Source organism: Eumetopias jubatus, unplaced genomic scaffold, assembly GCF_037043125.1.
Source record: "Eumetopias jubatus isolate StellerSeaLion01/CBP00866 unplaced genomic scaffold, mEumJub1_p1.0 scaffold_13, whole genome shotgun sequence".
NCBI lineage: Eukaryota > Metazoa > Chordata > Mammalia > Carnivora > Otariidae > Eumetopias > Eumetopias jubatus.
In genome coordinates, this window is record NW_028274819.1 from 10458430 (window position 1) to 10486403 (window position 27974).

The 27974-nt window shown below is 54.1% G+C and overlaps 1 protein-coding gene across 10 annotated transcripts; it reads left to right on the forward strand.

Annotated features, from left to right (window-relative positions):
* The first annotated feature begins 651 nt into the window (after positions 1 to 651).
* On the forward strand, positions 652 to 27948 carry VPS37C (VPS37C subunit of ESCRT-I). Of its 10 annotated transcripts, none has more exons than XM_088017853.1 (7): positions 652 to 856; positions 9324 to 9646; positions 20163 to 20325; positions 20706 to 20803; positions 24004 to 24175; positions 24900 to 24982; positions 25632 to 27948. In XM_088017853.1, the coding sequence occupies exons 4-7, from the start codon at positions 20711 to 20713 to the stop codon at positions 26352 to 26354; spliced, it is 1071 nt and encodes a 356-aa protein (XP_087873979.1). In that variant the 5' UTR covers positions 652 to 856; positions 9324 to 9646; positions 20163 to 20325; positions 20706 to 20710; the 3' UTR covers positions 26355 to 27948. The 10 variants fall into 10 exon arrangements, with proteins under 10 accessions (XP_087873979.1, XP_027973757.2, XP_087873977.1 ...); XM_028117956.2 differs by having other exon boundaries at positions 20163 to 20319; XM_088017851.1 differs by having other exon boundaries at positions 9324 to 9521; positions 20163 to 20319.
* The last annotated feature ends 26 nt before the right edge of the window (positions 27949 to 27974 follow it).

Genomic DNA, 27974 nt, shown 5'->3' on the forward strand with positions numbered 1-27974 from the left:
TGGGGTTCGCCTGGTTGTTGAGTACAGGCTGCCCAGGGAAGACAGAGCTGGCTGGCATCAGGTCCTTCCTCCCAGGTCATCAGTCTCGTGATTCGGGGCAAGGGAGGATGTATAAGGACATCTCTCAAGCACTACCCACAAAGAATGGACTAAAAGTGCAGTCTAGGGCCTCGAGAAACTACGCAGAGTTGTTTTGAGGAACCCGCCAGCCAGTTCCAAACTGACAGGCACTTCTCTCTTGCCAGGGAAGGACACAAGACAGGTCCGTGGTGACTCCCGTCCTGGGGCCAAACGGTGTCACGGCCGTGGGCGTGTGGTCCTTCAGCCTGAGCTCAGACCACCTGGGGCGTTACCCAGGTGCTAGAATTCCATTCGGTTCTTCTCCATTCGGTCCCTTTCGGGCCGCCTTGAACGGCCTCCCCAAAGCCGAGCCGGATAAAACAAACCGGCCCCTTCCCCGCCCGCCAGGGAACACGCCGGATGTCTGCGCAGGCGCACTCGCCCAGGGCGGTCGAGTCTCCGCCCAATGGGCGGTAACCCTCCCAGGGGCGGGGCGGAGGCCGTTAGCGGGGCGGGGCCGGGCGTCCGCCGCTCGCTGGAGGGTCTTGCGGGGACTCCCATGGGTGTGGCCCGGGGGGGGCGGTGAAAGGGGGGATAGGTGTCGTGGTGACTCAGACCCACGGGCCAGACAGCGTGGTGCGGGACGAACGGCGCGGGCCCCGCTCCCAGGCCCGGACGTTGGAGGGGTGTCACATCCGGCGGGAGGGGGCGGGCCTGCGGGCCCCGGAAGTGTGGGCGCGGGCCGTGGTTTAACCCGCGGCGGCGGTGGCGGCAGAGGTGGCGGCGGCCGGGGCAGGTGAGCGGGACCCGGGGAGGGGCGAGGACGGGGAAGGGGGTGGCGCTGGCAGTGGCTCCCGGCGCGCCCCCGCCTGTCCGCCTCATTCTGGCAGAGGCCGGTGATTGGGTGCGAGGGGCGCGTGACTGCCGCGGGCGCCTCTGCCCCTCGCCGCGGAAGGGAGGGAGGCCGGCGCCCCTGCCCCTAGCGCCCTCCCCTCCCTTCCCCCTGCAGGTGGCGCCTCCGGCCCCGCCCCACCCTTCACCTCCACCCTCCAACCCCCCGTCCCATATTTGAGCATCTTGCTGGGCGCAATTCCAGTGACGTTAGAGCCAGTTTGCCCATTGTACAGATGGGGAAGCAGGCCTAAGAGTGGGAGCCAGAGGTCACACGGGAGGCCGGTGGCAGGGTAGGGTCACAGAGACTCTGGTCTGTGACTCCCTGCCTGTGCCCTTTCCCCAGGACAGTGAAAGAAACGGGCTTTCAGCCTCGGCTCTGTTTTCCTTTTTTCTGTACCCAGACTAGGAGCGCCCAGCATCCTTGACCAAACCCTACTCCTGGACCTGCTGAGTACAAAGGGCATTGGGGTGTGTGTGTGTGTGTGTGTGTGTGTGTGTGTGTGTGTTTGTATCTCTCTCCAGTGTGTGTGTGTGTGTGTGTGTGTGTGTGTGTTTGTATCTCTCTCCAGTGTGTGTGTGTGTGTGTGTGTGTGTGTTTGTATCTCTCTCCAGTGTGTGTGTGTGTGTGTGTGTGTGTGTGTGTGTTTGTATCTCTCTCCAGTATATGTCCCGTTCCTCTTGGGTACAAAGGGCAGTGGGGTGTTTGTGTATCAGTGTATCTCCCATAGGTGCCTGGTTCCTCCTCATTTCTTCCCCACATCCAATAAGGTGCTTATTTTCCCACTTTATGGGTGGGAGAAGGAGTTACCTGGGGCTGTGTTGTGAGTTACTGGCAGAGTTGACCCTCCATCAACTCCAGCACAGTGTCGGGCCTCACCCACCCTAGCAATGTCTCCTTTAGCCCTGGAAACTTCACAGACTCACTTCCCTTCACTAAGTAATCCTGTTGCTGACTCAGGCCTTTTCCACTCCCTTCATTGGCTCCTTGCCTCTTTTCCGGGAGTCCTGTTTACTACTGGTGCCCCCAGGATGTTGCCACCTGACTCTTAGGACTGTCGGCCCTAGAGCTGGAGGTGGCAGTGACAGAGGGATTTGGGGAGGAAGGACTTTCTTTGGCTCTTGTGCAAAGCAGCAGCCCTGCCCAGGCCTGGACCTTGTGGTTCTGGGTGGGAGGAAGGGCTTGGGTAACTATTGGCTGCTGAAGTGAGAGTCTTTGTTCTTGGTGGTCTTAGTGCCCAGAAAGGCTTTTCCTCGATTATCTTGGAAACTGGCTTGATGCCTTTGTAATTTCCATTAGGTAGAACATTTCATTTTAGATTTCTTCATCCGGGCAGCTTCTGCTGGCTGGGTTTAAGTAGCAATAGCTCTGATTTCTTGCGTGACTGCCATGTACTCTTGGCCCTGTTTTAGGGGCTTTGTGAACATAGTGAATTCTGAGAACACTTCAATGGTGATCCCATTTTGCAGGTGGAAAGGGAGTTGCAGAGTTGTTACATAGTTTGGTTACAGGGCCAGGAAGTGCCGAGTCGGGATTTTTAACCCCTTAGTCTCATTTCAAAGCTAATGTTCTTGCTGGACCTTAAGAATCATCTGTGATGCTTAGGGAAGCCTGGGTGGCTCAGTTGGTTGAGCATCTGGCTCTTGGTTTCAGCTCCAGTCATCGTCTTGGGGTCCTGGGATTGAGCCCTGCGTCGGGCTCCGCACTCATGGAGTCTGCTTGAGGGTTCTCTCTCTCTCTCTCTCTCCCTTGCCCCTCCCCTTTCTTGCTCTCTCTCTCTAAAATAAGTAAATAAATCTAAAAAAAAAAAAGAATCATCTGTGATGGTTGTTAAAAATATGGAGCCAAACCTCTGGAGATTGTCTGGAGGGGTCCCAGGAATCAGTATTTTTTACATATGCACTGAGTGATTCGTTTTGAAAGTCAAATTTGAGAAGCACCACCTTAAGGAGTTTGTAGATTTTCTATACTTGGAAGTGAGATTATTTCTAAGGATTCTCGTTTTCTTTTTACTTATTGCTGTGAAATTTGCTAATCTGACATAAATCTGCCATTGAAAGGGCATTGGGCTAACTAGCCATGTGAATCATTTCCAGATACTTTTGGCCAGTACCAGTAGGGTTTTTCCAGGCTGACATAATCAGGTCATTGAAGACCTTGTTTTCATCCCACTGGATCCTCTTGTTCCACAATTCTGTTAGTTTCTGCTCAGGGTCTAGAGTTTTCATAAGGTTCCAGTTTGTTCCTGAATAGTTGCCCTGTAACACAGAGATCTCTGTAGTGGTGATGTCTCTGAGGATTGGGGTGCTTAAAAGGTATGTTTACTTCACAGGTGCTCCTTCTACTGCATTTCTCTTCCCCTTCGTTGGTTTCTGTGAGAGACTTGAGCAAATACCAAACAGGTTTGTCGTGATTTGGCTGGTGCTGAGAAGTGGGGCCCCTGGGGCTTAGGATGGGCTGGAGAGGAGAGGAGAGACTCAACCATGAACACGTTATCAGACAGCGCAGGTCAGGTACACCTAGCATTGAAGACATTAAGTACTTTAGTCCCCCTGCTAATGTATGTACTCTTTCCTTGGCAGGATTACAAGTAGTAGAAGACACAAAGTCAGCATTATACTCATACTTTCTCTTTCTGTCCAGTAAACACTGATTTCTAACTTAATTTCTTTGTAAACAAGGGATGTACTTTGTATGATTTGAAATGTTTTAATTTACTGAGACTTGTTTTATGGCCCAGGATATAGTCTTCCCTGGTAAATGTTCTATAAACACTTGGGAAAAATGTGTTTCCTGCTTTGTTGAGTGGAGTGTTGTATAAATGTCAGTTAAGTTGGTTGGTAGTGCTGTTTAAGTCTTAACTGCTTACTGCTTTACTGTCTACTTGTTCTATCAGTTAGTGAAAAAGGGTCATTGAAACTTATGACTATAATGGTTGATTTGTCCATTTCTCCTTGTAGTTTTTTCAGTTTTTGCTTCATGTATTTTGAAGCTCTGTTATTAAGTACATAAACATTTTGAAGTGTCATTTGTTTGATGAATTGACCCTTTTAACCCCTGGTAATGAAATCTACTTCATGTCATATTAATATAGCGAATCCGGCTTTTAACAAATTAGTGGATATCCAGAATATATACAGAACTACAACTCAAAAAAAGTGATCTGATTAAAATAGGCAAAGGACTTGAATAGACATTTCTTTGAAGAAGATATACAAATGACCAATAAGCACGTGAAGATATTCAGCATCACTGGTCGTTAGAGAAATGAGAATCAAAATGACAGTGAAATACCACTTCACACCCATTAAGATGGCTGTTATCAAAAAACCCAGAAGTATTTGCAAGAGGATGTAGAGAGATTGGAACTCTTATTATTGCTGTGGGATTGCATTATGCACAGTAGCCAAAAGGTGGAAGCAACCCAAGCATCCATTGACAGATGAATGGACAAACAGAATGTGGTACATACATAGAACATTATCTAGCTTTAAAAAGGAAGGAAATTTTGACACGTGCTACAACATGGATGAAACTTGAAGAAATAATGTGAAGTGAAACAAGACAATCACAAAGGGACAGATACTGCATGATTCCTCTTATGTAAAGTTCTTGGAGTAGTTAAGTTCACAGAGTCAGAAAGAAGAATGGTGGTTGCCAGGGACCGAGGAGGGAGGAATAGGGAATTAGTGTTTAATGGGAATTAGAGTTTCAGTTTGGGATGATAAAAAAAATTCTGTTGGTGGTGGTGGTGATGGTTGTATAACAGTGTGAGTGTACTTACTGCCATAAAACTCTACACTTTAAAATAGTTCGGATGGTAATTTTTATGTTATATATTTTTTATCACAATTTAAAAATGGATAGTGTTTCAAAAATCAACGTTTGCTTGGTGTTATTTCTTCATATCCTTCTACTTTTAAATTATGTGTGTCTTTTTTTTTTTTAAGATTTTATTTATTTATTTGAGAGAGAGAATGAGATAGAGCATGAGAGACGGGAGGGTCAGAAGGAGAAGCAGACTCACTGCCGAGCAGGGAGCCCGATGCGGGACTCGATCCCGGGACTCCAGGATCATGACCTGAGCCGAAGGCAGTCGCTTAACCAACTGAGCCACCCAGGCGCCCATTATGTGTGTCTTTAAAGTGGGTTCTTGTAGGCAACATATAGATAGGTTTTGCATTTTGTAAACTTCAGTTTTTCAATCTCTGCCTTTTAATTGGGATGTTTAGAACATTTACGTTTAATATTATTATTAGTATTATTGGGCTTAACTCTTATCTTGCTGTTTGTTTTCAATTTGTCCAATATTCTTCCCGTTTCCTTTTTTTTTTTCCTGATCTCTTTGGGGTTGAGTCATTTTTATGATTTCATTTTGTTTCCTATGCTAGTTTATTAGCTATAACTCTTTTTTGTTTGTTTTCTAGCAGTTGCCTTAGATTCATAGTATGCATCTTTAAAAGAAATTTTTTTTTTTAAGATTTTATTTATTTATTTGACAGAGAGACAGCGAGAGAGGGAACACAAGTAGGGGGAGTGGGAAAGGGAGAAGCAGGCTTCCCACTGAGCAGGGAGCCTGATGCGGGGCTCGATCCCAGGATCCTGGGCTCATGACCTGAGCCGAAGGCAGACGCTTAACGACTGAGCCACCCAGGCGCCCCCATAGTATGCACCTTTAACTTGCCACAGTCTCATCAAATGATATACCATTTTGTATACATTTATTTCTGTCCTCCTGGACTTTGTACTATTGTTGTCACACATTTCACTTCTATGTATGTTATAAATCCCACAATACATTATTATTTTGCTGTAAACAGTCAATTATTTTGTAAAGAGATCAAAAAGAAAATATATTTTATATTTACTTACATGTTTATCATTTCTGGTGTTCTTTATTCCTCTGTGTAGATCCATTTTGTTTCACATTCTTTCTGACTTGAGGACTTCCTTTAATATTTCTTGCAGGTGATGAATTCTTTCAACTTTTGGATGTCTAAGAAAGTCTTTATTTTGCCTTTGTTATTGAAAGGTGTTTTTCCTGGGTATAGAATTCTAAGTTGATCTTTATAATTTCAGCATTTAAAGATGTGGTTCCACTGTCCTCTGGCTTGCATTGTTTCATATGAATAATCACTTGTCCTTTTTATTTTTTGTTTCATTTCGACTGTGCCCTTTTTCCTTCTGCTTTTATCACTTTTTTTTTAAAGATTTTATTTATTTATTTGAGAGAGAGTGAGTGAGAGAGAGCACAAGCAGGAGTGGGGCAGAGGGAGAGGGAAAAGCAGATTCCTCACTGAGCAGGGAGCCCGACGTGGGGCTCGATCCCAGGACGCTGGGATCATGACCTGAGCTGAAGGCAGACGCTTAACTGACTGAGCCATCCAGGCGCCCCTTTTTATCACTGGTTTTAAACGACTTAATCATCGTGATGTGCCTTGGTATAGTTTTCTTCTTGTTTATGGTGCTTGGGTTATTTGAGTTTTTTGGATCTGTGGATTTATAGCTTTCATCAAATTTGGAAAGTTTGCAGCCCATTAATTCTTCAGATAGTTTCTCTCGTCTCCTTTCTTTTCTCTGGGAACTCCAGTTACAAGTATGTTGGGAGGTCTGATCGCTGTTGTTCCACAGCTCTCTGATGCTTCATTCATTTCCTCCCCTGGTCTTTTTATTTTTCTCTTTGTGGTTTGTTTTGGGTAGTTCGTATTGTTATTTTTTCAAGTTCACCGATCTTTTCTTCCGTAGTGCCTAATCTGTTGTTACTTCCATCCAGTATGCTTTTTATCTCGACACTATAGTTTCTGTCTGTGCAAGTTAGATTTGGATCTCTTTTTATATTTTCCATGTCTCTACTTAACACACTCAGTTTTTGCTTTAGCTTCTTGAACATACGGAATATGGTTGTAGTGACCATTTTAATGTCCTTTTATGCAAATTCTGTTATCTGCATTTCTGAGTCTGTTTCTCTTGATTGGTTTTTTTCCCTCATCATGGATTCCATTTTCTTGCCTCTTTGTATGTCTGGTAATTTTGTCAATGTCAGATGGTGCAGATTTGACCCTGTTGGGTGCTGGATATTTTTGTATATCTGTGTATGCTCTTGGCATTGTTTTGAGACACTGTTAAGTTGCTTGGAAACAGTTTCATTCTTTAAAGGCTTGCTCTTAAGTTTTGTTACCTGGGATCAGAACAGTCTTTAGACCAGGGTTAATTTTTCCCCACTAACAAAACGGCATGTTGCTCAGGTCTGCATCCCAGCACTAGGTCAATGTCTAACACACAAGGCACTCAATGAGTGCTGACTGGACAGGGACACCCACTCTGGACCAACAGAGAGGAACCGGGACCAGATTTCTCTCCTGCCTCAACCAACCAAAAAACCAGACAAAATAAATGGAACAACAGTTCCTGAGCAACATGGCTCACAGTCTTGATGGAGAAACATGCCGATTCCTATATAATAAATGCCAGGTAGTACTTACAGAGCACCATGGGAGGGTAAGATGAAGTCTTTGGGAGAAGGAGCTGACATTTGAAGGATGGGCAGGCATTTTCAAGCTGGAGAAGGCATAGGAGAGAGTATTCTAGGAAGAGGGAATGGTAGGAACAAAGGCTGGGGGCCAGAGCTGGGAACTCCTGTGGGCAGGATCCCTGTCATACTGATCTTTTTATAGGTACAGAATATTTGTCAAGTGAGTGGAAGCATGTTGCTTCTTCTGGGAATAGTAGGTAACACAGAGAGTTGGGGTGGGGTGAGCAGTCCCTGAGGCGAGTGGAAGGAGATCTAGCTGAAAAGGGAGGTTTGGGATCAGCTGATACAGGGCCTTCTATGCCAAGACCAGGAGCACAAGGTTTTGAATGAAATACTAAAGCACTGGGGAGCTATGGAAGGTTCTAAGCAGGGATGTGAGAGCTCTGATTGGCTGTGTTCTCTAGAGATTCCTGGGGGGTGTGGGGGAGGGCTGCAGAGGGTGGAGTCTGTTAGAGCCCGGCAGACAGCTGCCGGCGAGGCTGGCTCAGAGTAGGCCTTCTGCTGGAGCATGGAACTGGGTCCAGAGCCCGGTGTAGCTGCTGATACTGTGTCGCCTGTTTGATAATGGCCTTCACGCGTTTGATAATGGCCTTCATGGATCCCTGCCTGAGTCAAGAGCAGATATGAGGAGGCTCTGGCCTAGTTTCTCTTTTCTGTGGCTCCACTGTTGCCCTCAGCACACCTGCCTCCCTCTGGGGGACCCAGAAGTTCGTAGCGTCAGACATTCCTGGCAGGGGGAGGATCTACAGGTGCCCCACCTTCTGCCAGCCTAGGATGGCCCCAAATCAGTGAGAACAATGGTCTCGTTGTCCTGGCCTTTGAACAGACAGACCTTGAGTGACCTCATACAGACTCCTGGGTGTTTGCCTTGACCTTAATCCTAATCCTTCCTAAAGGGATGGTCGAACCTGCTAGCTCAGCTTGCCCTCTGTAGGTTAGGAAGTTGGGGTGGGGGTCGGGGGGAGGCTGACAGCTCCAGCCTGAAATCCTTTCTGAGTCATCTGAACAGTTGGGGCAACAGAGAAACAAGTGGCCATTGGGTGTGGAGTAGCTTAGGATGGTTTTCTTTTCACTCAGCCGTGGGCCACAGGAGGAAGAGGCTTTGCAAAGTGTCCCGCTTGTGTTTTACTGTCAGGAAGTTTCAAGAATGGGCTACTTACTAAATAACCTGTTTCTTGGCCATTGTACTGACTGAAGTGGAACGTTATTGATCTGTGTTACACCCAGCCACTGGATTTCTGTGGCACCGATCATTGATGCTGTCTCTGGAAGAATCTTCAGTTCTCTGTCCTCTGCATCTGCAGAGGGAATGGGCCGGGTGGGAGCTCAGCCATGGTGATGAAGAAGATCCTGACCGTGTGTTGAGCCTGGCCTGAGAGCCGGCCATTGGACTTCCCAGGCACTAATTCATTTCATCCTTGTAAAAGGCCTGTGTCAGAGGAGAAACCGAGGTCCAGAGAGATGGACCCACCCAAGCTCCCCAGCCAGTAGGACCGAGGGTGCGGGGCTGTCTGTCTCCCAGAGCCTTTAGCCACTGGGCTTTCCCTGCAGGGCGAGGGCCCAAAGGAGGTGTTGGGAGATCTGGGGCCCCCGGGTGCTGTGTGGCCAGCCCCTGTTCTTTAGAAGTCTAATGGAAAGATGTCAGCAAGAACGACCACGTCCTAAGTTTGCCCCCAGAGCTGGGCACCATGTTGCAAGGGCATGCATTTGACTGAGGGGCGGCGTGGTGCCGTGGTGAAGGGTACGGGCCCCAGGGCCAGAGCACCGCAGTGAAATTTGGGCTCTGCCATTTCCTTGTCGTGAGACTGGGATCAGGTACAAGTCTTCTCTTCGACCCAGGTTTCTCGTGTGGAGAATGAGGAAGGCCGCAGGCTGCATGGCCGCGAGGGCCCGGTGTGAGGATCACACGAGCTGCTGAGGACAGAGCGCCTAGGACACTGCCCGGTACATTGTAAGCGCTCTGCACGGTCATCGTTTGTCTCCACCGGTGGCCCGGCGCGGCCTGGAGAGGAAGCTGAGTGGTGGCGGCAAAGCCTGGTCTGACTCCTGTCCGCGAGGTGTCCCCAGCTGTAGTGCCCTGGCTTTGCTCTCGCCGTCCGTCTGCCCGGAATACTCTGCCCTGTGCCTTCCCCATCCTGCAAATGCCTGCCTGTCCTTCAGAGGTCAGCTCCTCTGGGAAGCATCTTTTGCTCTTTCTCCCAGAGACTTCAGCCAGCCTCCACAGGGCTCTGGAAGTGCCCAGGAGCACCCCCCCGCCCGCACCCCCCGCCCCCCCCCCGCCTCCGGCCCGTCCTGCTGGTGAGGTCTCACAGCTGAAGGAGAGTGGAGGATGGGGGGCTTGGGCAGGGGGCAGGGGTAAGGGCAGTGGCTTTCAATCTGTGTTCTGGGAAGGTGGCCTGGGGGCCCCCTTAAGGTCTTGGGGGAGACTGAGCTGGAAGAGCAGGGTTCCCCCCCCATCCCCACCCCGGGCCTGGCCTCTGGTGTCCGTTCTGTGCTCTGGGGGCTTGGGGTAACGTTTTTTTTTTTTTTTTTAAGATTTTATTTATTTATTTGAGAGAGAATGAAAGATAGCACAAGAGGGAAGAGGGTCAGAGGGAGAAGCAGACTCCCCGCTGAGCAGGGAGCCCGATGTGGGACTCGATCCCGGGACTCCAGGATCATGACCTGAGCCGAAGGCAGTCGCCCAACCAACTGAGCCACCCAGGCGCCCTTGGGGTAACGTTTTAAAGGAGACCTCCTCTAGAAAACCGGAAAACTCGGAAAACGACAGGGCACCCCAAGCGAGTGGGTAAAGAGGATGGAGGCAGAGGTGCCGACGGCTGGAGGGATGGGGAGGAGGGAAGGAGAGATGGCTGGCTTCGGGGATGGCGGAGGGGGCCGGACGTAGTGCTTTCAAAAATGACTCCGGAGGTGCCTGGATTAAAGCCCGCGGGAGCAGTGACTAGGTGAGACCTGGTGATTGGACAGGAGGGGTGTCGGGGCGGCCTGGAGGATTGGGAGTGAGGGTGCGAAGCCGAGGCGGGGAAATGGGGGTCAGGCAGGGAAGGTGGTTTGGGAGAAGAGAAAGGTGGGTAAGGTTGAGTGGAGTCACCCTTGGGATGAGGGTGAGGGGTGGAGGTTCAGCAGGGTTGGGAGGGGCCCCTTTAGGGGATGGGCTGGGCCATCCAAGGACTGTAAGTAGCCAGGGGCCCCACACCCTGCCAGCCCTGCCCTCCAGCTCCACAGGTGTCCTCTGCTGATGGACCACCCCAGCCTGGCTAGCAGCCCACTGAGTAGAGAAAGCAGTTGGCCGAAGTCCTGCGCCATTCCCGTGTCCCCGTGTTCGGCACAGGGAAGGGGCTCATGCCTCCTGGGTCTTCTCACTTAGCGGCTTGCCTCTGGGGGAAGGGGGAGAGAATAACGTCATGGAGTTATTCAGTGGATCTGAGGAGCATGTGGTTGTTATGTAGATATTTATGTAAAGATGACCGTTGCCGTCAAAAGACCCTGTCCTGAGAGGTTGTATACGCCTCCATCGATGTGTCGGCACACTTATATTGGAGGATCTTTGTTCAGATCGGTTTGGAGGCTGTGTTTCAGAAAGCCCCACCCTTTGCCTTCCTGAGGACCTGCCCTCCCTCCTGAGCCTAGCTGGGTGCCTGGCCAGGGTGTCAGGCAGCATTTTGCAACGGTGGTAAGGTGTGAGTGTGTGGATTAATGCTACCTAGCGACTGCTTGGTGGTTTTTCTAGCACCTCTAGAGGTTATCTCCCTTACTTCTCTTTAAGTCCTTACAACAGCCCACGAGGTTGGTAGCGTTAGCCTCATATTGCCAGTGAGAAAACCGAGTAAGAAGGGCGGAATAATTTGCCCAAGGTCACAGAGCTAGTAAAAGGTCAAGCTGGGATTTAAATCCAGGAATATTTGGCCCTTAAGCCCTGAACTCTTTCCACTTCCCTTCCTGCTGTCTTAACTGTTTAGCACTGGGGAATGGGGAGGAATTCCCTGCCCCAACCCCAGAAATTCCTTAGAGAGGAAACTTCAGGAGGCTCCCTTCTGGCGCTTACACGCCAACTTTAAAATTGAAGGGAAGGTCAGGTCCGTGGTGTTTTGGACCAAGTGAGGAGCACATGATGGTTTGATTTGTTTTTATTAACTCCTGTGGGAAGTCAGGTGACTAACGGTCTGATACTCGGGTGCACGGCTAGAATCATTCTAGGGAAAGAAAACTAGATCAGGTCAACAAATCTGTCCTCATTAAGCAGCAGGAATAGGAAGGTTTCTAAGGCAACCGCAGGTGTTTTTGACTAAGGCAACCGCAGGTGTTTTTGACAGGAGGGGTGGGATGGGGCCAGGTCTCTCTAACTCAGGCACACTGAGCTGTGCAGGTTGCTATGGTAACTACTACTTGTGCTGCCATAAGTGGATGTGGGAATTTCACAAGAAGCCCAAGGCCTCTGCAGCTCTCCTTGCAGTGTAATTTTGGGCTTGAAGTAGCTGGCGGGTCATCCTGGTCTCCTAATGGTAAGGAGGGGAGTGATGGGAACCTGTGCTTTGTCTGCCAGGGGGAGCCGGGGAAACAGAGGCACCCTGCTCAGTCCCAGTTCCATCTTCTGAATCAGGAATAGCAGTCACATTTGCTTGACTCTATATCGAGCCCCAGGGGTGTCAAGAGTTGCCCCTCATCATTGGATTACCCCCAAGAGGCAGAGTAATTAGTATTTGTCCCGTGCTCAGGAGCTTGCAAGGCCCTCTCCAGGGCTGTTTGCTCATCTGAGGCACGGAACCCCTGAGGTGGGATTACCGTCATGGTGTCCATTTTCCAGATAAGGAAATTGAGGTTAAGAGAGTTGATCAAGGTCACACAGCTAAAGGATTGCGGAGCCAAAGGGCAAACCCCGGGCATCAGTCCATGTTCTGTGCTTTTCTCTGCATCCTGTTGAGGGAGAGCTAGCATTGACTGTTCAGACAGAGGCAACGGGCCCTGGGCATCGCAAGCCATTTCCAAGGCTGGCACACCTTGTTCTGATCTGAGCTTAGAAAAGACTGCATTTTGCTTTTTGTCTTTACTTTTTTTTTTTTAATTTATCCTTGTAAAGGATCTGATATCAGTTGAAACTGTTTTTGAGCTAAACAGTCCTGGCAAGGATCCACATTGAGCAAGTGCCATCCAGACGTTGCTCCCCCCGCCGCCCCATTAAAGACAGAGCGGGAAGACAGCCCAGAGTTTGAACCCTTCCCAACAGCTCCATTCTCAGCCCCCTCCACCCCACCCCAGGGAGCAGTGGGAAAGTGGCCTGAGTCCCCTGGGGTGTAGTGGAGTCGCCTTTGGGCCTGCTACCTTCACTCGATCCTGTTCCCCGTGCACCAGGCCTGTGAGAGCGATCGAGTCAAGATACCGAGTGATCAGTGATCCGAAGAAGTTGAGCCTGCGAGCTTCATTTCCCGTCCCGGTGTGTGGCCTCAGAGGCAGAGGGCAGCACCCCCAAGCCTGCCCCCTTGGTTCTGCTTGCTGCCGGTGGGGAGCTCCAGGGTGCCTGGGGAAGGTGTTTGTCACCTCGCCCCCGTGCCCTCCCTCCTTTCCTGTGGCAGGCACCTCTCTCTCCTGGAGGGAGCTGTTGACTAACCACACCTCGCCCAGTTGTTGTTGTTTTACAACTTTTGAATTGGCTACTACAACTTAAAAGTTGGAGAGAGGTCACCTGGATCTGGATTTCTAGCTTCCCCGGGGGACCCGGCAGGTCTGGCCAAGCCTGGCCGCCCTGCTGCCCGCAGGAAGTACCCGAGCTGGGCTGAGCCCCTGCTCTGGAAAACAGAGGGACACACTCCCCGCCTGGTGGCTTGGCCTTGGCCGCAGGTGCCTGTCTGGAGGTGAAAGCGGCAGAGGAGCCAAAAGAGAAAGGAAAGGAAGTTTTTTTCCTTCTTGGGTTATTGGCAGGGAAACTGAGATTTTTCTCTTCTTGCGGAGGGAACACGGATTAGCACATGCGTGGCCTTTCCCACCCTGGTCCCCGTCTGATCTTTGGGTCGATGGTATCACGCCCCCCAAAAGAGGTGTTGTCTTGCTGGACCTGTGAGGGCTGTGTAGCCGCCTGCGTCGGCAGCCTCCCCTCCCCTTCTCCCAGCCACGTGGATCTGCAGCCGCTCCTGCCAGGGCCCTGCTGTCACCTGCCCGTGGCCCTCTGACTCCTGTCCCCACACAAGCAGCAGCGCTCCCCCCCCCCCACTTCAGGGAGGCCTGGCAGGCTTTTCACGCCCCAACGCCCCAGCCCTCAGAGCCCCCAGCCCTCAGAGCCAGCCACCTCCCCCCTGCTTACTGCTCTGGCCCCCAGATGTGTCACATCCCCTGGTACCTGCACTCGCTGTGAGTGGTGGTGAAGTTTTTGTTTTCTAAAACGGAATTGAGTGGGGGGGAGTTAGTACCAGTGTTTATACATTCAGGTTGTGCCTGGCACATAGTAAGAACTTGGTGTTTATTTACACCTCATTCGTCCTGCCTCCTTTGCTGTGGGGTCTGGTGCAGTTCTTGGCACGTAGTAACGGCTCCATAAATGTTTACTCAGTGAAGGCATGGAGAAATGAAGGGGGGCGGGAGAAGGGGGGAGCCCTGTTCCCACACCTCTGTGTCTTGTCTGTCTGCCCACTGACTGACCTGTTCTCTCCCTCCCCGCCTGGGTCTCTCCCTCCCCGCCTGGGTCTCTCCCTCCCCGCCTGGGTCTCTCCCTCCCCGCCTGGGTCCGTCTTTTGCAAGCACTGCTGTGAGCTGTCAGCGTGCCAGAGGCTGGGCCAGGCGCTGGGAAGACAGAGGTGAACGAGACAATCTCCCTGCCTTCAAGGGGCTTGTGTCTTCTCTCCTATCCCCTCCCCCAAGCAGCAATCCCCAGACACCACCCGAGAAGTACCCAGCATCCTCCTGGGCCCCTGGGTAAGCAGAAGGGGGTCTGAGTCAGGGCCTGGGGTGCTGAGGGGCCTGGTAACTGCACTTGTCAGGCCCTCTGGAAACAGAGCCCCTGGACCCTGGGACCCCAGGTAACTTCTCAGTAATGTGCCAGTTCTCTGCATGGTGACATCCCGGGTGGTTGTGGCCACTGTGAGAAGTGCCAGTTTGGGTTTTTCTGGCACATCAGGTGACCGGGCTTCAGGGGCATCTGCTTTGTGGGCCTTGGGCAGAGTGTCCCGTGCTTCTCCTGCCGTTTCCGAATTACGAACCTAGAGAGTTGCGTGCTACGTTCAACCTCACTGGGTGGCCCTGAGAATCGGGACGTCTCTGTGACTTCCAAAACAAAGGCATTGGTAACTCACGTCCAGGGGTGGGCGATGCCACAGTAAAGCCCAGGCCCAGAACTGTTGTCAGAGGGTGAGGATGTGAGCCACCTCCATCCTGGAGGCAGGGACCGAAGATGGGCCTAGGTAATCAGCGGGCTTGCATGGGATTGTAAGCTCTGCAACTTGGACAGCCTTATAACTAAACTATCTTCATGGCTCTCCTGTGATGGGCGGCGGAGCAGGTGGGCAAAGATGTTTGTGATGTGAAAACGCCAGGGATGGAAGGGGACTTGGACCTCCGGTGCTCTGACCCCAACAGCTTACAGGACCTTGGGCAATACCCTTATTATTTGTTTCTGGGCTTCATTTCATCTCTGAAATAGGGGTAATTAAGCCTTGTATTTGCTTTAGTCCCTGGAGCGATTATATAAATTAACGGGGGAGTTTGCAAAGGGCTTTGATCTCAGAAGAAAGGAGCCATGTGACTGGCAGGGACTGTTTACCCATTTCACAGGTAAGAAAGTTGGAGTCCCTAAAAGGAATGTGTGGCACATTTGGGTGTGGGATCCCGAGCACACCTCCTTCTGGGCTGGTGAGGCGGTGTGAGGAGGCCAGGGCACAGAGCAGGTGGGGAGCCTGGTGGAAGGAGCAGCAGGCCAGGGTCAGGCTCCTGGGCCAGGTGTCCCCTCTTCCCTCAGCACAGGCAAGCTATCTGCCGTTCGGCCTCAGTGTCACCATCTGTGAAATGGGCGTGGTAGAAGCGGGACCAGAGAAGGTGGAGTTGGAAGTGCTGTGGCCTCCATCCCGCTGTGGCTGAGCCTGCCAGAAGACGCAGGCTGCCCTTGAGAGTTGGGTCTAAGGGGGCTGACCTGCTGTAAAACGGAGGTGTTTCAGACCTGAAGTTCTTGAGGCATTCAAAGCGTGCGTGGCCTATTGGGAAGTCTGCCACGAAAGGGGACTGACATAGGAGAGAGGTCTTTTGCAACCACGGGGCTGCGATGTTCCTTTTCTGAATATGGGGGCGGTCCTCTTTCCCAATCAGGGAGTGGCCGAGGGAGTCCTCCCAGACCTGAGCTAGAACACTCTCCCATCCCTTTGATCTTCCGAGTTCAAGCAGGTGCATACCTGCATACCTTCCCAGCCTCCGAGGGAAGTGGGGGTGACCTTAGCACCTAGGAGCACCCCGCTGGGAATGGGATTCCCCAACCAGGGACCCAAGCTGGGAGAGGAAGGTCTCAGTATGAGAGCTGTGTGCTTCATCCGTTGCCCACTTCGGGGAGAATTCTCACTGTCTAAAAGACAGTGATTATTCGGGTCACCAGCTGGAAGTTCCAGGGATGTGTGTCTCTGGGATTTCAAGGCCATCAAACAGAGCCAGGTGTGGGGCTCTAGATTGGAGAGGAAGACTGCCATTTGGGGTGGTGGGTGGAGGGCATGCTCATGTCAGTGCGCTCCCCAGAATTATCTGGGGAGCACACTTCTTGATTGGCCAGCACTCTTTAACCCAGCGAAGTCCCCTTTCTGGCTAAATGTCTATGGTCACTTACTGCCAAGCTTTGATGACAAGTTACACCCTTGGTGCCGTAGCTGTCCCTGTCCCTCACAAAAGCAGTGGCAGCCGCATGCCAGTTATAGTGACATCGGGCCCCTCTGTGTGTGACCTGGAGAGGGGACTTGGCCACTTTGCTTCCACAGACATCCACTGAACGCGCACGCGCACTGCTGGTTCCGGGATGGACACACACTAGGTCCACAGAGATATCAGTAAGAGAGATCAATAACAGCTTCTGTCAGCCCCCGTGAGAAAACAGTTCAGAATGTTACAGAACACTTGAATGTTATACAAAGATTTTGTTTTGCTGACTTTCCTCTGATGAAAATACTTCCCTTTTTTGGGGGGTGGGGGAGAGAAAGTGGCTGGTGAAGGTGAGCCGGTCAAGAAGCCAGTCTTGCCGGTTGGCTGCAGGGTGGGTTCTGCGTCAGGGCCTTCCAGTCAGGCCAGCTCCCAGTGCTCCCAGTGCCTTCTGGGCCTTGAGCCCAGTGCAGACCCTTCCCCTTGGACGTCCCCTGACTCGGCCTCTGGGTAGCGTGGGTCTCCTGGCCTATAGAAGCCTGACAGTGTCGCAGGTATGCTCTTTGTATGAGTCTCCCCACGGAGCTGGCCAGAGCTTGGGCTGTCTTCTCGGGAGCTGTAGCCTCGACGTTCTGTTGGTTGGTCTTGACGCTGTGGTAGGCTGCCTAGGCTGCCTCGCCTGGCCCCCTGCCACGGGGCTGCAAATCCAGAGCTTCGGTCCTGGAGTGGGAGAACCCCGTCCCGTGCCTGGTCCCACCCTGCCTACACGAGGCAAGCCACAGGCACCCGGGGGAAGTATGTTTGGGGTCCTGGCAGAGGTCAGTCAGTAGAAACAACACAGGGGATTGAGCCCTGCCTTTGCATCTGCCTCCGCATGGACTGTTTGATGAACCCCTTCTTCTCTGGGGTCTTTGCTTTTCCTCTATCAGGAGAGGCTGCACGCACCTGAGTTCCCTCAGAGTGCCAGACGAAGGGGAAAGAAAGGCCACGGATGCCACACGAGTTTGACCCTGGGTAGAAGTTAGAATGAAAACTTCGTTAAAAGTCACACGAAGAGTCCTGGAGAGTTCTGGGTCTGGAGGAGGACCTGGGACTCTGGCGATTTCGAGGGGCATGCTGCGAAGCCCCCACTGGGGAGGGCCTGGGGCAAGTGACTTCCCCTCTCTGAGCCTCCTCTGCGAGGTCGGGTGCTGGCAGTACTCGCTGTATCAGCTGGTCGCGAGGGTCCTCGTAATGCAAGTACTTAGGCTCGCTGTGTTCCATGCACCCCTGTTCTGACAGATGGGGGACCTAAGGCACAAAGAAGTTAAACCACAGGGCTTGTAGGTGACAGGGAGGGATTCAAACCCAGGCTATCTGGTTGCAGAGTCCATTCTAACCTCGAGGCCAGTGGTTCTCAAAGTGTGTTCCCGGGAGCCCTGGGTGGAGGGGTGGTCTTTGAGACCCTTTCAGGCTGCCTGTGAGGTCAGAATGATTCTCATAATCTAAGGTGTTACTTTCCTTTTTACTGTGTTTCTTGCATGAGTATACAGTGGGGTTTTCGGAGGGTACATGGCATGCGATCACATCATCCTTCTGGTGGCTTCTGACATATGAGTGCTTGCGTAGTCTTGTATTTTAAAAATGTTTCCCTGTGGCAGCCACCAGCATGTTTTCCATCTTGACAACCTTCTCATCTTAAGAAGGTTGTATAAAAAGAATCCTATGTTATATAAACAGAATGTTCTATAAATGACTTTTCACTCAGAAAAATTCCCTTGAGATCCATTCAAGTCGCAGACATTGATTTCTTGCTTTTTACTGGAGAATCTAGCTTTACTATACAGCTGTAGTGCAGCTTGTAAGACTCTTTACTAACTGGAGATCATTTGGGTTGTTTCCAATTCCAGGCTGTTCCAATGAAAGCTGCTATGAACATTCAAAGAAAATAAATTAGAAAAATTTCTCACTTTTAATATCTCATATGGTCAATACTAATACCTAAAATCCACCACATAAGGGAGACCTCTTCAGGTTCCCCAGTAATGTTAGGGGTGAAAGGTGTCCTGAGACTGGAAAGCGTGTGATCCGCCGCTCGAGGCCGTGCTGCCTTGTGTGGGACTTACCGAGCACGGACGGTGACACCCGCCTTGGGAAGGGGCTGGGGGACAGTTGCTCCGCTCAGGGCTCCGCCCGTGTGTGGGAGTGCACCTGCCCGGGGCCTCTGCAGACACCCTGCCAGGGGGTGTGTGGTCAGCCAGCTGCCCAGGCCAGAGCTTCCCTCGGCCCCGGGCTCTCTGAGCCCGGCCCCGACTGCAGGAGCCGGTGGACACCCGGTTCTGTGCTGGAGCCCGGCTCGGCGCTGCCGGCGCTCCGCGGGACCTGGCCCATGCCGGAGGCCGTGGTAACAAGTAATTTCTCTGGTGTTGGAGCCCTTCGCCAGCATTTGTTCCTTAAGCCCGCACTGTGTCGGCCTCATCTTACTGAACCTTACACCTGCCCGTTTTGCTGATGGAGAACCTGAGGCTCGGGGAGGTCCTGGTTGTGGGACGTCCCTCGGCTGAGAAGTGGCAGGGCCGGGACTCAGACCAGGTTTGTTTTTAGAGCGCTGCTCCACATGTCGTGTTTGCCCCGCTGGTCCCGTTCATTGGTGGACTCACTCGGTCTGCAGGGTGGGAAGCGGCGCACCCCCAGAGTTCTCCTTCCCGGGCCCTGTTCAGTCTGCCACTCCCCTGCTCCAGCTTTCAGACCAGCAGGGTGAGATGGGGACAGAAGGGAGGTTTGGATTTTCACTCTGCCGTTTACTAATCTTTCTGATCCCCACCTGTAAAGGGACAGTTGCCTGCCTACCACCCGCCCCACCCCCCCACCACGGCCCCGGCAGGATCAGGAGAGACCGCATGTGCAAAACTTAGCATTCCTTGCCTTAGAGGTTGGGGACCACATTCAACCCTCGGGAGAGAAGAGATGGTGGTTGACTACTCTGTTTGGCTAGCTCTTTCTCAGGAGGGTGACCCTATAATTTGTTGTCGCAACGTGTTTTGAACACGAGAAGGGGGTACCGTAAACAGCTGTGCCGGCATGTGAGGAGGAAACAGCACTTTGCTGGCCAATGGGGGGCTGTCACTGTTGATCAGTTTCTCCTTTCATCTTTCCGATGACCTAGGGGAGACCGTTCCCTTCCATTCCAGACGGGAGGCTAGGACCTGGAGGTCACTTCTGGTCACACAGGTGCCACATTGGTCCTCGATTCCAGAGCCCCTCCTCGGACCTTATTACACTTCAGCCGAGGGACCTCCCTGAGCCTCAGGTTCTCCATCAGCAAAATGGGCAGGCATAAGGTTCAGTAAGATGAGGCCGACACAGTGTGGGCTTAAGGAACAAATCCTGGCGAAGGGCCCCGACACCAGAGAAGTTCCCTATTACCACGGCCTCCGGCGTGGCCCACTATGGGCAGCGTGGGATCCCGCAGCACTGGTGTGGGGGAGGACAGGGGCCTCCCGCTCTCGGTCTCTCTGGAACCTGGACTCTTTGGAAAACGAACATCACTTTTGTAATGAGAAAGATGGACATCAGGGCTGTAGGATGCGCGTCTAGAAAAGGTAAGGGAGGACCTTGTTGGCAGAAAGGAAGAGTGGCCTCAGTGTGTCTGCACTTCCTTCTCTTAGTCCCCAGGGCTCCCTCCTGGGGCCTGGCTGTGACCCCACTGTCTGTCACGCAGACAGTCGGTGTCCCTGTTGGCAGAGTGACAGAGGAGGGGGAGCCCTGCTGAAACCAGCTCTTTTGTCCCGGCGGATGTTCTGTTGGGGTCGGTCAGTTTTCTTTGCCTTCTTCGTGCCTTGGGGGCCAATATGATGATTGTTGTTGTTCTTCCCCGAGGAGGCCCTGCCCGTGACTGTCCGTTTCTGTGGCCTGTGGAGAGGACTGTGGTCGCCGAGCACAGTCAAGGGAAACCCCAGGTTGTCGGGGTGCTAAGCAGAACAAGCAGTGATACCCTCGAGCCTGGGATGCTGAGGCCGCACAGCCCCCGCGTGTGAAGGTTCGGGTGTGTTTCCGGTTCAGGCAGAAATAGACGCTTACCAGAGGGCCTGCTGGCATCTGGGCTCACAGGCAGCCTTGGGCCCAACTTTATCTCTGTCCCTGGCTGCCTGGCTTCTCCTTCTGCCTTTTCCTGTGTGCTCCTTGGGCAGCTTTATCTAGCACCCCAAGGAGCCGTGGTGTTGCCTCTGGCTGCCGAGGGCTTTCTCCTATCCTGCTGCTCATGGTTTGGTGGAAGGAGTGGGGCTCCCTGGTCTCCCTGGGGACGGGATGGCAGGGTGGCCGGGATCTGCTTGCTGGGACCCTTGTCCCACCCTGAGGCTTCCCGCCCAGTGGAAGCATAGTGGGAAACTGCAGTGTGTCTTTCTCTCTGTTCTGTGTTCACAGGGAAGATGGAGACTCTGAAAGACAAGACCTTGGAGGAGCTGGAGGAGATGCAGAATGACCCAGAGGCCATTAACCAGCTGGCCCAGGAGGCCCCTGAGGTAGAGCAAGGCTGTCATAGGGCCCGAGGAAGGCCAGCAGATGGGACCTTGGCCCTGCTTCGGGACACTGGCTTGGTGGGAGTTGGGGCCATGTTCTTCTCCCTTTTCTGTGGCCTTCCCTCTGGTTTGGATCAAGCCAGAGGAATCCCTGAGATCTGAGTCCAGCCCCTGGGCTCTCTGGGAGTTCTGGGGGACAGTACTGGGGCATCTGGGGCCCCCCTGTGAGTCGCCACATATTGTTCCAGCCTGACCCTGGAGGCGGTTTCTGCACGTACTCCTACCATTTTGCGGCTGTCTTTCCCCAAGGGCCTTGTCTGGCCCTGCATCTAGGGGAGGAGCCATTCTTGGCCTGGGGTATGGGCCCATCTCCTGTTTGATCCCGTTTCCTGTAATAACTGGCACCTAACCAGTCTCAGCTCATCACAGTCCCTGTGGGAATAAAATAACCCTTCCGAATGTATAGAGCTTTATGCTTGTATTTATAAAGGCCTTCCCGTCTCCTCAACCCCGTGACCCCTGCGAGGTCAGGCGACTGGATGGGGCCAAGAGCTGGGTATACCCACAGTCCCGCCTCAAGTAGCTGCAGCCTGTCCCCTGCTCTGGGGAAGCTACCCCTGCCGCCCCTCATGCTGGGGACGGACACCAGCAGTGCCGAGCTCATTGGATTAGCATTCGGAATAGATTTTTATTTTCACTGGTGAATAGGTATGATATGTCTCTGCTGGGGATTCACGGTGTGTTAACACAAGGGAAGCCACCCTGTCCAGCTTCTCCCTGCTTTCTGTACGGTGTGCCCAGTGCGGCCGTGTTCCCTTGCCCCTCCTAGCTTGTGCTCTGACTGCCCCCACCTCCCCCCACCTGCCCCGCTCCCCAAATGAGCAATCTTTGCTGGGGGGTAGGGAGGATCGAGTAGGGGGCAGGGTTTGAGGACAGGTAGGGGGGCTCTGTGTGGCACATTCTGCTGCCTTGAGCCTCGCTTGGCGAGGACTGGAAGCAAAACCTGTGTTGGTTAAGCCCCAAGCCTGCCTCAGTGGGTCAGTCAGGCCGTGATGAGGCCAGGATCTGGCCCAGCCAGCACCGTGCCGGACTCCTTCATCCTCCGTTTGTCACGAATTAAGCATAAGTGTTTCTTGACTCTGCCATGAGCACGGCGTTCTAGGAATTCCAAGGCCAGTTTTAAAGTGTGGGAAACTTGGCAGAGGCGAGCCTTCACACAAGTATAATTGATTGATTTCCAAGCTGAGTAGGCTGAAAGAGTTGATGCCGAAGTGCAGAATTGCAGAAAATGTAAGCACAGACAACGCTCTGGGGCTGAAGGCGACTCGAATTTTGTGGACTACAGCCAGTCAGACCAGTCGATCTGAGTTCTTGGAGGGGAAAAGCAGTTTTGGGATCAAGGGGAAGCGAAGTAGGGCAAGCTACTTAGATTTGCAAAATCCCTGGGACGAGGTGTCCACCATGGTCTATCAAACATAGTTTTACACATCCTAGTCGCGTGGCTGTGCAGAGAGACGTGGGCTGGTTCGGTGTGGTATGTGGACGTTGCTTGGAGAGAAGAAAGCTAGCTAGTAGGGGGGCTCTCTCCACAGAGGGCAGTGACCGGTGGGGTCCAGCCAGGCCTGGTGAGCACCTCTGGGCGGGGTGCTAGAACTGTCTTAATTGACCTCTTCAGAATGACTGGTGGAAGGCTTCATAGTGAAACCCCCATGGAGAAAGATTTGGGGGAGGCTGTGGGGGAACAGGCCGGAATGTGTAGGGCATGGTGCAGGGCTGAATGACACAGCTTGGATTTATTGGCTGAGACCCACGGAAAAGGCCGTGGGTCTAGGCCCACCTAGGAGGGCCAGGGGGCAGCTGAGCAGAGGGCTTTAGGCCTCCCACTCTGCAGCTCGCCGGGTGGCTCAGAAGGGTGCTCATGGCAGCAAACCAGTCAGCCCAGATGTGGGGGCAGCTTGTTGTTGTGGGGAGACTGGAGAGACCCCTGGCAGGCCCCAGGATCCCTGGGCCCCAGCGGCCGCATTGGGGAGGGGAGGCGGGTCTGTGCCCCCTCTGTCCCATCTGGAGCATGAAGAGCAGGCTCCAGGCCCGCCCCACAGCTCAGGGCTCAAGGCCCTGTGGCCGGGGAGCAGCAGGAGGGCAGGCTTCCGGGACACCCCTGGCCTGTGGGGGATGAGCCGGTCCGTTCATCACGTGCCGACCGTGGCGGCCCCCGCGTGACAGCTACTTGTGTGCAGCGGTGCCCTGAGCCCTCTACTGGGCGCTGAGCCCTCTCTTCCCATGCCACGCGGGGCTCTCAGTGGACCGTCGCTTTCTCGGGGGTGCTGCGTCTGACTCTCTGCCCTCCTCCCGGTAAAGAGGACTCCCTGGCGCAGGGGTGGAGCTTCAGGCCGTAGCAGGTCTGGTAAGGGCTCCTGGGGCTGTCACCTCCCTTGCTAATGGCCACAAGGGACCTGGCTGAGGGGAAGGCGCTGCTTTGCTTGGGGAAGTACTTTCACGGGGGGGCACGGCCAGGGGCCAAGGTTGGCATGAGGGCCTCAGGTCGCCCGTGTCGGTGGGGGCCTTCTGCTGGCTGAGAGGCTCCTCCAGTTCTTGGGGACACCGCCGTTAGCTCATCTGCACAGCTTCTCTGCAGGACCTACCTGTGGCCCAGAAAGCAAGGACAAGTCTCCCCTGAATCAGCCTGTCCGGGTCTGGGCCTGCCTTTCTCACCCCTCAGAGTAACCGTTCTGAGGCCTCATGCATGTCTGGCCTGTGGTCTGACTCGGGCCACCTTAGTGCCTCTCAGAGTAGGCTTCCTGCCTCAGAATCTTGGGGATAAGTAGTTTGGGATTTTGGTCCCTTCCCTCCTAGAAAGCCTCTGCCTCGTTCATATTAATTGGTCCACCTGCTTGCTGGAGCTCTGCAGGGTCGTGGTGGCCTGGCTCCTGCTCGTCACGTGGCCTTGGGCAAGCTGCTGACCTTCAGCGCGCTTCCCACCTGCGTCCACCGCATGGGGTGTTGGGTTAGCGATTCAGTGAGGCGCCCGGGTCAGAGCGCTTGGCTCAGGGTTTGAGCCCAGGTCCGTCGGACCCTAGCTGGGGGTATTACCCCCTTCTCCCACTGGGAGTGAGGAGTCCCAGAATCCCCAGGTGCAGCCTGCCGCGAGGTGAGTGGTGGTGATGGTGGTGATGGTTCTTACGGTCACCCTCCTGTTCTTTTAGGTCCAGGACCTGCAGCTGGAACGGGAGATGGCACTGGCCACCAACCGGAGCTTGGCGGAGCGGAACCTGGAGTTCCAAGGCCCCCTGGAGATCAGCCGTTCAAACCTCTCGGACAAGTACCAGGAGCTCCGGAAGCTCGTGGAGCGGTGCCAGGAGCAGAAGGCGAAGCTGGGTAGGGACGGCCTGGGAGCAAGCTCTGGGTGCTCGTCTGTCAACTTGGAGGCCCTGTTCTAGCTCTGGGAATAGTGCAGAAGGATACGTTCCCTCCCCCTTCCCCGGGATAGGAAAGATCCCCTGCCGGCCCCCTGAGCTGAGTGTTTCACATATGTTTTTCCCAACAGCCTAGACGGGGAGGGACTGTTGTTCTGGTTCCATAGATGAGAAAAATGAGGCTCAGAGAGAGTCAGGAATGTGGCCAGGCTTCTCTGGCTAGATTTGGGACTTGAGTCCAGAGAGCCTGCCTCCCCGCTGTTGTTGGGCAACACCACGCTTTGCGGTGCTGGGCTAGGCTCTCCGTGTCCCGGGACCTGCCATCAGTGAGGGGGGGCTGTCGGGGTCTCAGCCATGGAGAAGCTTGGTGCTCAGACAGTGCAGTAACTACCCCCTGCCCCCATGAGGCAGCACACGGCTGGGGCTGGTTGGTGGGCTCTGATGCTCGAGTCCTTCGTGCTGACACTGGGACGGCTGGCTAGCCAAGGTCTGGGCTGGGCCTGGTAGAGCCCTCTCTGCTCAGGAAGGTGACCTCAGGGAACTGGGCTCCACACCAGACCCCCTGACGGGGGCTGGGCCCCTGAGCACACAGAGGACGCTGTGAGGGTCTTTGCCGAAAGCTCAGCCTCTAACACTGAATGGAAAGGCACTTGGCAGAATGTCGATCTTTCTGCCCTCCCTTCCAGAAAAATTTTCTTCAGCACTGCAGCCAGAGACTCTGTTAGACCTTCTGCAGATCGAAGGCATGAAGATCGAAGAAGAGTCTGAGGTAGGATGGCCGTTGTCACACCCTCTTCTGTGTCGGGCCCTGGAGCGGGAACCCTTTGGAATGAGCACCGCGTGTCTGCAAAGTTGGGACCAGGGGCATTAGTAGACGGCAAAGGTGGATGACACGGTTAGTCCCGCTGGAGGCCCTGTTGGCCCCTGGCCCCACCCCGGCTGCCTGGCCTCTCGATTCTGCTTCCCTCTGGCCATCTCTTCAGTCTGTGGGCAGACGGGCTCCCTCCAGTTCTCCGTGCCCTGGGTGGAAGAAGCTTCCAGGTCCTCCCAGCCCGGGGCCCGTCTGCACTGGCAACTGAGTAGCTTAGTGTTCATCCATTTATTCATCACGGCCATGCAGGAGCTGCCGTGAGCCTGGCACGATGCCAGGGGCGGGGGCAGCAGTGGCCACCACAGCTCCTGCCCTCTAGGAGCTGCCATTCTGGTGAGGGAGACAGAACGCCTGAGCAAGTGCAGGTAGAATTGGTCAGCGGTGATAAGTGCCGTTAAGGAGAAAGTCCCAAGTGGGGGCCAGAGAAGACAGGGAGTGCCTGCAGCGGGCTGTGCTGGAGGGCCGCAGTTGGCCTTTGATCCCGGGGAACACGGGCAGCCTTGATCCCAGGCAGGCCCCTGTTGTCACCAGACTTTATGTCTTCTAGGCCATGGCCGAGAAGTTCCTGGAGGGCGAGGTGCCCTTGGAAACATTTCTGGAGAACTTCTCCTCCATGAGGATGCTGTCCCATCTGCGAAGGGTGCGCGTGGAGAAGCTCCAGGACGTGATGAGGAAGCCCAGGGTTTCCCAGGAGCCGGCCGGTGACGCCCCTCCTCCACGCCCGCCGCCCCTGCCTCGCCCGGTCCCCCAGGCGACACCCCCTGTGGCCGAAGAGCCGCCCCCGCCCCCATCAGTAGTGCCTCCTTACCCTTTGCCCTACAGCCCGTCCCCTGGCATACCCCTGGGCCCCACCGCCCAGGGCGCGCTCCAGCCGGCCCCCTTCCCCGTGGTGTCCCAGCCCTCCTTTCCCTACAGGGGGCCTTTGGGCCCCCCGTACCCATCAGCCCACCCGGGACCCCGGGGTGCTGCGGGCTACTCCTGGTCCCCACAGAGGAGCACACCCCCCCGGCCAGGCTATCCCGTGGCCCCCACTGCTGCCGCTGGCCCCGGGTACCCCTTGGCAGGGAGCCGGGCCCCCAGTCCTGGTTACCCTCAACAGGCCCCCTACCTCTCGCCAGGAGGAAGACCTCCCTACCCAACGCAGCACCCCCTCCCGAGCTTCCCAGGTCAGCCCCAGCCCTCAGGTCCCCCTCAGCCTCCCTACCCCCCTGGGCCCGCCCCTTCCTATGGGTTTCCACCAGCTCAGGGTCCTACCTGGCCTGGGTATTAGACACCGTCCTGGCCTTCGGCCCTTCTCTACTTCCACCTGTGCCACAGCCCTCGGCCTGCCCACCACTGAGATTCGAGGTTACCTTGGAAGTGGACTTGTGTCAGCACACGGGGGCCCTGGGGGGACCTGGTTGGGAGCATGCAGGCCTGGAAAGCAACCAGGCAGTATGACTGGTTTGGCAGCGTGGCCGGTCACAGCACTTAACTGGCCTCCTGGGGGGAAGGGAGCGCCTCCCTTCGGTGACTGGCTTCAGCTTTTCTGGTGCTAGCCAGGCGGCGAGTTTGGTCCCTCTTCGTGGGTGTCCGTGTGAGTGAGCAGGCGTGTGCGTTGGCGGACGTCTACTGCGCTCCCGGACACTGGAACCAAATGCAGTGATCTCAGTGACGAGGAGGCCGGTCTCCAGCCCCTGCTCACCCCCCTCCCTCTCTCCTGGGATTTGGCACGTTCAACCTGGTGCCCGTGGCCAGGGATGCAGCTCTGTGTCTGTCCGGTCCTTTCAAGGACCGCACACCATGGTTGGAGTTGGATCAGGGGCAGGGCGCAGTTAGGAAAAACTCTTGCTGATTTTTAAGTCCCATAAAGCCATAATTGAACTCTGATAGGCCGGTGTCAGAGAAGCGTGTTCTGTGAGCTGGGCTGAACGGCGGCAGCTGGAGCAGCGAGAAAGCTGGGGATTGTGAAGGTGGACCCCAGACCTTGCTCACGCTGGTTGGAGAATCCGGGAGTTGCCGTGGCTGGAGGAGAGGGAGCAGCTCTGGCCCAGGAGATAGCACTCACACCGGACTCATTTAGGAGTGGAGGGCCGGGTCACCTCCCCCAAGCCGCCCTCTCTTCTCTGGGGCCCTCCATTTCCGGTTGACTTCTGGGGTTCCCCACCCCCCATCCATCCACTCCTCTAGTGCCTTGAATCTCATCCACAGTGCCCCCCCCACTTCATCTCTGTTCTCTGGCTCCCTGGCATTACTCCCGCTGCCCCAGCACCCCTCCTCAGACAGAGGACGCCCGAACAGTGACTTCCCACCTGGTGCTTTCGGAGACACCATCGCTCTGTCAGACGGAGTCCATTTCTGTGCTTCTCTCTCGTCTTCAGAATGTACAGGGCAGGGATGTGACTCCGTGCCACACACAGCCCCCGGCACACTGGGGGTTTTTCACGTGTTCAGTAATAACAAAGGCAGTAGACTAAAGGGGTGTGAGGAACGAAGCATTAACTTGATTGTTCCAGATATGAACCAGGTCTCAAGGGCAGACTCTGGAGCTGCTATCAGCTAGGAAGTCATATGTGCCTTGAAATGTCCACTACTTGAGTACCCAGCATCTGGTGGGCCTGGGGTGCTGGGGGCCCACGAGGAAACTCGACCTTCTGGTGCCTGCCCCCCTCCCTGGCCTGCGCGCCATCAGTGGGTATTCGCCAGGAGATGCTCCATTCGTGCTGTCAGTTGCTTGCCAATTGTGCTTGCTTCTCCTAAGTTATTTATAAAGAGAAATCACTAATGGACTCTTATGGTTCAAGAGCTTCCGAACTGGATGAACGATCGCTGGTATGTTTGTATAATTAATTGCCATAATAAACTTTGATGAGTTACACGTCGAACGGTCGCTCTGGTGGGTTTGCGAAGT